Raw genomic sequence first — 12324 nt, 5'->3', positions numbered from 1 at the left:
TAATGTCGACGAAATATATATAAATGATATATATTTTTCTAAAAAGATTATTCAGCTAGTCTATTACATTATTTTACGCTATACTCTTTAGCGCAGTCTAACGGAATGGAGTAAAACTCTAACTAAAATTTAAGAAATTTTGTAATACAAATTAAAATTTCAAAAGGATTATTATAAATGGCCTCAATGTAAATTATCCTTATTACCTTAAAAAAGTAATATTGAAAGATAACTTTACCTTGATGCCCTTATCTACGCACACATCATCAGTGTTTTCCAACGAGGCGGAGTGCCCCGATAAAAGGAAAAAACATGAGAATTGGAATGGCGCCATCCCCTGCAAAAGAGAGAGAAAGGAGCCTCCAGAGTATATTTCTCTTAGATGCTTACTGCTGCTTGTTTCTAAAATATAAGAGCTCATTTTGAAGGCACCCAAAAGTCATATAGAAACTTACATTTTAGAAAAAGAAATGGGAAAGAAGAGACAAAAGAAAGCAGAACAAGGAAACCCTAACGTTGCTGAAGCTACTCGTATACGAATTTCTCAAATACTTGAACAATTCCGTGCTGCTAAAGATCAAGGTTTTCACTTTCCTATATAAACGCTCTTATTTTTATTTTCTTGAAGCGATTTGGGTGTTTTTATTGTGAGAGATGTTTAAAGTGTAGAACTTAATCAAAGTTTAATGTAAATATAAAGATTGTCATAAATGATTATGCTTTAGCTTTTGTATTTTAGCTCTCTCTGTGTATGTTCTAATTTCTTTTCTTTCTGATTATCTGGCACAAAATTTAATATGTACTAGTTAAACGCTAAATTTCACTGCCAAAAAGAATTGTGTACTTGTGTATTTCTTAAACAATCAAAGTCCAGTAATATTATTTATTGTGGTGAATGCTCGTGTGGCCTATTTGTTATTTGATGTAAATTGCAATGCTTTATTTGTGTTCTTTATCACTATATTGATTCTTGGATGCTGCACTGTAGTATTCACATTTGAAGCTAACTTGTCAAACCGTGAACGTGCTGTGGTACATGAAGTATGCAAGAAATTGGGTATGAAATCCAAGAGTACTGGGTAAGTTTTGTTTGATATATAGGTCCATTCTTTATTTCAGAATGAGAGATCTAAATATATGAATTATTAATGTGGAAGTTTCTAACTTTTGTGAGATGTGGATTTATTTGGGAATATAAACTTAGTTATAGTGATTTCTTTTTCTAGTGAGGTTCATAATGCTTGTGAAATAAATATATAGGTTCTCTCTAGTCTCTATTCAAGATTATACAGGCGGATTAAAACTTGTCTTGCAAGAGTTATTTGCATACTACCCACCTGAGGATGGAGAGCTTGGTGCAAAAATGGTGGGAAATTGTAAGGCAAAGGATAGTATAATACAGGGAAAGAAAGATGGTATCTTTAGTATGCCTTCAATGGCCAAAGCAGATATTACTAAGAAGGTTGAATCACTAAATTCTAGAATTGAAAAGGACGCAAACTTAAGACAGGTTATTTACCACTTTGATATGTAAATTTTAGTTTACTACCTTCGTTAGGTGCCATAACTGCATTATTTTAGTCCTGCTGCTTTTATTTAAGCTAAGAATTTATACATTTCAGACTGGGAAAGCGCTATCTGTCCATTCCCTTAGAAAGATCTTATAGTTTTTGCAAATAAGTAGTCACAGTGAAAGATTCTGAGATCCAATTATGTGTGCAGATTGTTGAACAAAGATCTAAGCTTCCAATTGCATCCTTTAGGGATGTCATTACATCCACAGTAGAATCTCACCAGGTAATGTCTTCCTTAACATTTGTCCGTTGGTTCCTGAATTTAATATCATGTTAGATGTCAATTTTATTCTGGAATCTGGATTATTTTTGCCTGTTAAATAGCATTTGTACTGTTGTAGTTGGAAAAGGTTTTGTCTAAGTCACACTTATTCATTGCCTATTTTGACAACTTGTGTTTTTGTGATTTCTGTTACATTTCACAGAACTTATATGTCATTTAATGTTCTGATGCAGATTGTTCTTATTTCTGGTGAAACTGGATGTGGAAAGACTACACAGGTTACAAATCTTTTCCTTTTGTTTTCTTATGTTATGCTTAATATAGCCTGTCAGGAACTTGTTTCAGAGAGACCTGTCTTCCCCTAACATATTGTTTCTCGGGTTAGTCATAGTATAGAGAATTGTAGGTTTAGAAGACATGATGCATAACAATGTGCTTAAATTGATTTTTTTTTTTTTCGGAGACCATTTACTCTTTAAATTACTAAGTTGTACAATTTAGTGGAGCAATTGATTTGGGGATCTACCAACCCCCTTCTTGGTAGGCAAATATTAAGCAAGCTTATGCTTTAATGGTTTGGGATTGTGGAAGAAAGGCCTTTGGCTAGAATACCTTACATTGTGTTCTGAAATTAAGAAAGCTGAAGTTATGTTTACACTAACTGCATAATTAGTGTTATTACTAACCAGCAAATGAGGCAATAATTTGTAATTCAAGAGGAAGGACAAGGATGAGAAGGCCAGTAAAAAGGAAGGTATAAGCGGGTGCTTAAAAGGTTGCTTGTAAAGAAACACGTTTAGCTTCAGCAACATTAGGGTGCTTAAAAGGTATAGGCGAGCTCACAAGCTTTTGATAATTGGTTATTGATAGTTTTGGGAGAGGTAGAATGTAGGAATAGATTTAAAATGTTTCTAAGAGCATGTCTGGAAGCAAGTCATGATGAAATTCATTTAATTTCTAAATAGTTTCACTATACACTGCATTGTATCAGATGTCTTTTATAGAAAAATGCAATTAAGTTTCTATTAGGATTCGGTTGTATGTGCACATTTTTGGGCTATAATTGCAATAATTTCCATTTAGAGAGAGCGAGGGAGGAGAAAAAAGATGGAGAACTGATAAGGAGAGAGTGCACTGTCCAGTCTAATAGTTATATAATGCAGGTGATGGATATTCATTTTTTAAGTCAATGTTAAATTCTTATAGAACTTCTTGCATGTAGGGTGAATTCTATAGAATTTTAAAAATTGAATTTCTCATTAGTTCCAAATAACGTGTCTGCAATTGTGAATGACTTCCATAAATCATTACATCCAATTATAACTGCAAAAAATTAAAATTCTTAAAGCTATGAAGTTCATATGACCCGAATACTACGTGTTTGATTATGTTAAAAGATTTGGTACAAAGTAGGGCTGATTTGGAATAAGGTTGCTAGAATTTTTTGTCATGTCTGATATGTACACATAATCAAATTTGGGACTTAAGAAACGAAGAATCTTCTCCACCTCACGTACATTTTCAACAGAAATTAGTGTCTTAATCTAGTGGTAAAATGAAACCATTTGAGTGACTTTAAGAAATTTACATTGCTCAAGCCACACCTATTTCAATGTTGGAGATGCAATCCCTGGTCTGCTAATGTCTTACTCTTTTTAAATGGATATATATTTTGAGATACATGAACATCATTCCTTTTTATCTCTTAATGTGTTGAAGTTTACATAATATTATAAATATCAGTATTGTCCTTAATAGTTTGTTTGACTTATGTGATGAAGCATCATTCTCAAATAAATTAACAAGGTTAGTTTTAGTGTTCTTTGATTTTCAATTTTTATTTTTGTTTTTTAAATGACATAGGTTCCACAATATCTCTTGGAGTATAAGTGGGGAAAATGTGAGGCTTGTAAAATAATCTGCACGCAACCTCGTCGTATATCGGCAATATCAGGTGTGCGTTGCTTGTCAAGGAGGCAAACTTCTGTTCTGGCTATTATTTTAATATTTCCCAAATATTTGTTTCTATGCTCTTACGATACAAAATGTTATGCTTTGGTTGGTTTTTGTCTCTAGTTGCTGAGAGAATCTCGTCTGAAAGAGGAGAAAATGTTGGAGATGATATTGGATACAAGGTAATCCTTATGAATTCATTATGGCTAGTAGAACCTTGATCTGTATGATTCTAGTAATTAAATTGTTTTGTTCTTAAATATACTTTATATTCCAAAACGAATTGAAATGGAAGTAGAACAAACTATAAGAAGAGCATTATCTTATGCACATCAAAGGTCTATGTTAATTAGCAGAATTTTGAATTGTGTTAGGTAGTATTCATATCTGTTTCTCTTTGTATACTTGGTCACTTGGACCATTAGGATTCTATCTGTAATATTGTATTTTGGATATGTTGCACTTCAGATCTTGGATAATGTTGTTGACATTTTACTGCAAATTAGTTAATCCATGTTGAGCTTTGCATAATACAAAACCAGAATATGGAGAATTTCGGTTATTAAAACAGATTTGTGAACAATGATTAGCAAGTTTCATTTTATATTATATTTTGTTAATGTTTCACATGGAAATGCCTAGCACTTATACACTGAAGCATGACTGACTTTTAACTTGGAATACCAGATTCGATTAGAAAGTAAAGGTGGGAAAAACTCATCAATTGTCTTATGCACAAATGGGGTTCTACTGCGATTACTAGTTTCGAGGGGCACTAGAAGATCGAAGAAGAAGTCTTCAAAAAATGCGAAGGATGATATTTCAAATATAACTCACATTATTGTGGTATTTAACTTCTTCTTGATTACACATATTTCTTTTCACTTTCCTTCCTATATCATTATATCTTTACTTGCTTACGATCATTTTTTATTTTGAGTGGCATGGCATGGCTTAATTCTCATTCTTCAAGTGAAAAGTTCATGTCTTTACTATACTTCTTAATTATTGTAGCCCTACTTGTAATTGACTTACTATATGTAATTAGCATCAGGGTGGAACAAGTTTCCTTTCCTTTCTTCAGAGAGAAAAAAAGGTATATTTTTGGAGGTTCTCAAGGTAAAGGGGGGAATGGCTTATTAACACTGGATCTACATCATTTTAGTTAGGGTGGCAATAAGTTCAAATCTGGTGGATACCCAAAATGGACTTCACATCTATCTTACTAATATATATCTATATCTATATCGATATCTATCTATCTATCGATATATCCTTTAATACACAAAACTTGCAAAATAAAAGATATTTTGTTTTCAAAATTATCTACTACATAACAGTATATTCCAAACTGGAAGACAATCAATTAAATTTCCACTTACAAATCCAAACTCTCAATTTCTCTCTATTTTAGAGACCAAACTATAGGTAACCTATTTATATTACTTCATAGCTGGGCCTGTTGAAGTTTTAATCCCACAAGGATAAGGCATCCCTTCTCTGCTTCAGCAAGTAAACCAACCTTTCTAAACACAAACTAATTGGTGGCCTTATGGGCTGAAGCCATAACTAGTCTCCACCCGGGATAATAAGCATCCATCTTTTGCATTCTGCAATTTTGTGTTCTTATATTACCACATACTCTTTCTTTTATGCAAGAAATTTTCAATAATTTGCCTATTGGTACTCGTATGGTAAACCAATCTTGAGTAGTTGATGGGGGTAGAGTTCAAATTTTATGGACTGGGTAGTTTGGTTAAGAGGTTGAACTGGAGTCAGTTAGAGTGAGGTAGAGAGAATCAATGGCTATTTGAGCACTGTGAACAGTGAGTTCAAGTATTGCTGTAGCAGCCCTTGAAAGTATTTAGAAGAAAATGAAAAGAGAAAGAGGATAAAGAGACCTTGTATTAGGCAGTAGGCACCCAAGCATCCCAAGAAACTCTTCATAAACTCATGTTTCATAATTAAAGTTTAAGTGGTGCTTGATAAATATAGACATTAGGTGCTGAAAATTTGAGAGCTGCATAGTTTGAATGTTAAAATGGTTAAATGCTGATTTGTAAATGAATTTGTAAGGTCTAAAATTCAAAAGAAAAAGATTATATACATGATTTTTTTTTTTGGTGGTGAATGGAAATTACGGTTACAGTAGTCTAAGGTGGTTGTCAAGACATTGATTTTGGCTGTCGTTAGGATAATTGGTGGTTGTGTATATGATAGCGATGGTAGTAGTGATTGGTGGTTGTAGTGGTGGTAATGGATGTCTTTCATGGGGGCGTACAGTAGTGATGATGGTGATGCGTGTTGGCGTGACAATGACAAAGTTAGTGGTTGAAGTAATAGTTGTGGCAGTGGTAGTAGTTAATATAAGTCATAGTCTTGGGTGTAGTGATGGTGATAGCGACATTTATTGGTGTTGAAAATGGTGTAATGGTATCAGACTGAATTGGCTGCCACTCCATGTACTTTCTAAAACAGCTTCCATTTAAATAGCTAACTTTAGAAGTATACTGGCTAAAGCCTCTTTAATAAAGGGTCCCTTAGAATTTGGGAAGCTAAAAATGATCGATGAAATTAGGAATTAGGTGGAGTTTGAAAGAGAAAGGAACTGATTGTTCCCAGATCCTAGTAACATATTGCTAAATGATGTAATGGGAGACTAAAATGCCATTATGTAACAGGCGATATATAATGCATCAGCCGTTATTTAAAACCATTGATAGTAGTGACAATCAAGGCAAGATGATGCTAGAGATTGGAGTCATAGTCATGATGTAGTAAATGAGTCACGGTGATGGTTTTTTCTTCAATATCTTAACATATTAACATATTAAGTACAATCTTTATACTTTGGCATGTTAAATGATTGTTCGATAGTAAGTGCTGAAAACCAAGTTTTGTTGAACATAAAAAAATTAACTGTTGGATATTTTTATTTTCAGTGCTTAATATGGGTAATCAAACACATACACAGAAATTAAAAGGCTGCACTTACATTTAGGAGATGCATAGGCTATTTCACACATACTCTAATTCGAACAACTATAGGATGCCCTATGCTGTAACGTTTTGTATCCTGTAACATTTCTATTGTTTTATCAGATGAAATATGTACTCTTTTTGTTATAATAAAATGGAAAATATGCAGATTTTGATTTTGTGCAATCAAGCGCCTCAACATGAGTAAAATGCAAGAACACAACCTTTACTGATTACTAAATGTGCCAAATTGAAACAAAAAAGGCTTAGTTTTCCACATTATCTTGAGATACAACTGTTGATATAGAACATCATAACAATGAAAATTCATGATTTTTGCTCCAAACCTAAGCTGCCTGATGTCAGACTACTATCTCATAAAATATCTACCTCAACTACACACTTGCATGTTCAAGATACGCAACACGTGAAGTAAATGGCTAAATGACATTTGCTTCAGCATGCAATTTTTCCTCAATGACCTTCTAAAGGTCAAGACTCTAAATTTGGTATATGCTTAGTGGTTTTTGAGCCCTAAGTTTGTTCTATACCTAAGCTCTCTCCCTATACTCTTGGCCATTTCCACCAATTTTTCATACTCTTCTCCTACTCTTTTCAGGGCTCAAGAAAATGGAGGAAGGGGGTGGGAGGGAGAGAGGGAAAAGTACATCCGCATAAAATTTCTATGGCATTGCACAGATACTCTTAACTAGAAGAGAGAAAAAGTACATCGCATCAGCAATTAATAGTTAATAGGATGGAGTTTTCACAGGGTATGATGAGCCACACTAATAAAATTAAAAGACCTAATATGATTATAAATTGGCCCAAAGCACCAATAGTTTGGTCTTGATTGTTAATGTTACTTTTTTTGTTCGTTTTTCTATCATTATTTATATGCGATGTACTCAAATGATTAAATTAGCTGGATATGACAATAAATTGGCGCAAATCACTAGGTTGTTTGGTAATTAGGCTTGTTTATTTATTTTTCTATCATCGATTATGTCTGATCATCTGCTCATAGATCTTCTGTTCCATGACCTGCATTTATCAGAATTTGAAATGCTGAATGTGGAAGTGATGTACCTAACAGGGTGTATGCATTTCACTAGATGTATTTTCTTTTATATCTCTGAGGCTGGATGTGCTGAATCTAGTCATTTAACTACCAGGGCCAATGCATTTTGCTAGATGTTTTTTATGATTTCCTGAAAATTAGAAGTTCTGGGAGAGTCTTATGTACAAGACATGTTATGGGATTTTCATTTCCATGGCTGTTCCTTACCATATTAGTAATATATTTGAGAAAATAAAGACAACGCACAGCTGTTTCATCAAATATTATCCTATGTGCACGCGTAAATGCATCTCTGCTTGCCTGTAAAGTAACACCTTCTTTATGAGGTTATTTTTCTTCTGTTGTGGGAAAGCCAAAAATAATTCATATAGCATTACTTTTGGTTGATTTGAATTGACTAAGAGGAGCAATATATGCTGGTCGACTAGATAATGTAGTCAGAATGATATTGTAGGTAGCATCTTTTACTGGTTGTGATGACTTGACATTCCTGTTGGTGCATTTAATTTGTAGGATGAAATTCATGAAAGGGACCGCTACTCAGACTTCATCTTAGCAATTATCAGGTAATTCATGGTTGGTTTCAGATTCTTAACCTCTTTGCTTGTGTTATCTAGTGAGGGCTTCCCTCTGCTTATGAGTTTTTTTACTGTTAAGTGAAAAGTTTTTGAAACAAGGGGAAATTACTTGCTCAGTCACTGTATGCTTGGTTACTTTTCGTATATAGTGCTTGCATATCATTGTTAAGTTGTACTCTGATGTTCATAACCTACTGCTCTGATGTTCATAACCTACTGCTCTGATGTTCATAACCTACTTGCAGAGACATACTTCCTTCATATCCTCATCTTCGACTGGTTAGTTCAGCTCTCTATATCTTTTTATTAGTTTGTCTGCTTTTCAGGCAATTTTTTTTTTTTTTTCAATCTTTAGTTGCTGATTCTGATTATGCATTGAAATTCCTTTTACTAAAACTTGCCCAACAGATATTGATGAGTGCTACTCTTGATTCTGAACGATTTTCACAATATTTTGGTGGCTGCCCAATTGTCCGTGTTCCTGGGTTCACATATCCTGTAATACTCTTTCCAAGGTTGTCTGTAATAGTTGCACCAATGTTATCATAGATTGACTAGTTCCTTATGTATTATCCTTCTATATTATTATTCAGGTCAAAAGTTTCTACTTGGAAGATGTACTTTCAATCCTAAATTCTGCAGATAATAATCATATTGATTCTGCTATGCCAAGTATCCCAATTAAAAGCCATGAGCTAAGAGAAGAAGACAGAGCTGCTGTAGATGAAGCTATCAATTTAGCTTGGACAAATGATGAATTTGATACCCTTTTGGATTTGGTTTCTTCTGAAGGAATCCCAGAGGTTTACAATTTCCAAGAGTCATCGACTGGCCTATCGCCATTAATGGTCTTTGCTGGAAAGGGTAGAGTAGATGATGTTTGCATGCTTCTCTCGTTTAATGCGGACTGTCATTTACAAGACAAGGATGGACTGACAGCACTAGAATGGGCCAAAAGAGAAAACCAGCATGAAACTGCTGAAGTATTAAAAAGACATGTTGAAGTTTCTCCAACTGACTGCCGGGAGCAGCAACAATTACTTGATAATTATCTAGGAAAAATTAACCCTGAACTTGTTGATGTTTCTCTTATAGAGCGGTTGTTAAGGAAAATTTGTATTTCTTCAAGAGATGGTGCTATCCTCGTTTTCCTTCCTGGGTGGGATGATATAAGGAGGACCCGGGAAGGATTACTTGCAAATCCATTTTTCAAAGATTCTTCTAAGTTCTTGATAATCTCTCTTCATTCTATGGTTCCGTCTATGGAGCAAAAGAAAGTTTTCAAACGCCCACCTCAAGGTTGCCGCAAAATTATTCTTTCAACTAATATCGCTGAAACTTCCATTACCATTGACGATGTTATCTATGTAATTGATAGTGGTCGAATGAAAGAAAAAAGTTATGACCCTTATAACAATGTATCAACTCTTCAATCTTCCTGGGTATCCAAAGCAAGTTCAAAGCAGCGTGAGGGACGTGCTGGTCGCTGTCAGCCTGGGATGTGTTATCATCTTTATTCAAAACTTCGAGCAGCTTCTATGCCAGATTTCCAAGTTCCTGAAATCAGGAGAATGCCAATTGAAGAACTTTGTTTGCAGGTAATTTTTATTGGCTTATTTGTTTATTTAGTATGGGTGAACCACATGGGAACTTCTATTAATCTCGCTGTCTTTGTCTTTGTCATCACGTGTCGTCATCATCATCATCATCTTTCTCTATGGAAGAAATTATAATACTTCTGTTCTTTCTTATCCCAGAATTGAGAGTTTAAAATGTAAAAAGAGTTTCTTGTTCTCTATTCTGAATTTTTTTCATTTTGTCCCTGTGCAGGTGAAGTTGCTTGATCCCAATTGCAAGATAGAAGAATTCCTAGGGAAGATGCTTGACCCTCCTGTTCCTGAAACCATACGGAATGCTATTCTTGTTCTTCAGGATATTGGGGCTCTATCGCCGGATGAACAATTGACAGAAGTAGGAGAGAAGCTGGGCTGCCTGCCTGTTCATCCATTGATAAGCAAGATGCTTTTCTTTGCTATATTGATGAATTGCCTAGACCCAGCTTTGACAATGGCTTGTGCCTCTGACTATAGAGATCCATTTACCCTTCCTGTTTTGCCAAATGAAAAGAAGAGAGCTGCTGCTGCTAAATTTGAGCTAGCGTCACTGTATGGTGGGCGCAGTGATCAGCTAGCAGTTATAGCAGCCTATGAGTGCTGGAAGAATGCTAAAGAAAGAGGTCAAGAAGCACGGTTTTGTTCTCAATACTTTATCTCTTCAAGCACCATGATTATGCTGCATGGTATGCGTAAGCAGCTTCTATCAGAACTAATTCGGAATGGATTCATTCAGGAAGATGCCTCATGTTGTAATGTGAATTCACATGATCCGGGAATACTCTATGCTGTACTTGTTGCTGGTTTGTATCCTATGGTGGGGAGAGTCCTTCCACCTAGAAATGGAAAACGTTTTATTGTAGAGACTGCAACTGGTGCCAAAGTTAGGTTGCATCCTCAATCCCTTAATTTTAAGCTGTTATCTAACAAAACTGATGACTGCTCTTTGATTATTTTTGATGAAATAACCCGCGGAGAATGGGGTATGAACATAAGGAACTGTACTATTGTTGGCCCACTTGCATTACTACTGCTTGCAACAGAGATTGTAGTTACCCCTGCAAAGGATCACGATGAGGAAGATAACGAGGGTGATGATAATAATGATGGAAGTGATACTGCACCTGAGGATGAAGGCGATGAAGATAAGATGGAAATTGATGATAGGTTGGGTGGACACAATGATGAGAAGATCATGTCATCTCCTGATAATTCGGTTAATGTAGTTGTGGATCGATGGCTTTATTTTTCATCAACAGCCCTTGAAGTTGCTCAGATTTACTGTTTGAGAGAGCGATTATCAGCAGCTATTTTATTCAGAGTAATCACTTTATTTTGTGCGTCCACAAGTCTCTCTTGGTTTACCTTAATCTAACTCTAGTTAATTGTCTTGTAGGTAATGCATCCTAAGCAGGAGCTTCCTCCTGCCCTTGCGGCCTCGATGCGAGCGACAGCTTGTGTTCTGTCTTATGATGGACAATCCGGGATCTCATTACCTCAAGAATCTGTGGACTCTTTGGCATCAATGGTCGATGCAACTGAGATTGACAGCACTGCTCCTGGGAGAAGAAAAGCGATGGGCCATAACCCTAGTGGTTTTCTTAGATCACTGATGAGCAATAGGCGACAGCAGACCACTCCTCACCATTATCGCAATGCTAGGTTACCTGCATTCAAGGGAAAATCAAACATAAATCAACCATCAACCTGTAAGAATACACCTCCAGTAAGTTCATTAGACAAGATCCCTGATCAAAGGCCTCCATTGCAAGGTCACACTTCAGGTAAATCTGGATCAAGTCCAAGGGGGGATTCTTCTAAACGGCAGCGTGGAAATGCATCCAAAAACCAATGATACTTTTTGAGATCAATTAATGCTGCATGCATGAAAAATCCAGCTGCCTTTTGCTGGAATGGAAATAGAATGACAATTGAGCTCACCTCAAGTTTTGCTTCCTGCAATTACTTTTATCTTCTTCTTTTTTTATATACTTATTCACTAATGAACTTAAGTTTGATATCCACAAAGAAACTTGGTATGGACAAGTCCTCACAGAAAAGCTTTTTTTCTTGTTTAATTACTGTAGTAGAGATCTTTCATTTTTCATATAATTACAAGATTGTAGAATTGAAAACAAAATTTAAAATGCAAATTATCCGCATATTTTATTGAAATAGAATTATGTTTAATAATGTATCTTACAGAAATCAAGTGAATTTTGAGTATATTTTTGGATTGATGTAATTTCAGCTGCAAATGTCAGCATTACCGTCGCACCTTGCCTTTATTGTTATTCTTATTTGTTTTCCCTTTTCCTTCTAT

The 12324-nt window shown here is 35.1% G+C and overlaps 1 protein-coding gene across 1 annotated transcript; it reads left to right on the top strand.

Annotated features, from left to right (window-relative positions):
- The first annotated feature begins 299 nt into the window (after window positions 1–299).
- Window positions 300–12079, top strand: LOC8277820 (DExH-box ATP-dependent RNA helicase DExH6). The gene is given in 14 exon segments (XM_048373661.1): window positions 300–582; window positions 989–1150; window positions 1284–1510; window positions 1723–1797; window positions 2031–2075; window positions 3661–3751; window positions 3874–3932; window positions 4438–4596; window positions 8324–8376; window positions 8634–8667; window positions 8797–8886; window positions 8982–9986; window positions 10219–11322; window positions 11398–12079. Coding segments are annotated over 14 exon segments (3675 nt in total). The 5' UTR covers window positions 300–470; the 3' UTR covers window positions 11857–12079.
- Window positions 12080–12324: the final 245 nt, after the last annotated feature.

The sequence above is a fragment of the Ricinus communis genome, chromosome 5, assembly GCF_019578655.1.
Source record: "Ricinus communis isolate WT05 ecotype wild-type chromosome 5, ASM1957865v1, whole genome shotgun sequence".
Taxonomy (NCBI): domain Eukaryota; kingdom Viridiplantae; phylum Streptophyta; class Magnoliopsida; order Malpighiales; family Euphorbiaceae; genus Ricinus; species Ricinus communis.
This window is presented reverse-complemented; position numbering and strand designations above follow the sequence as displayed.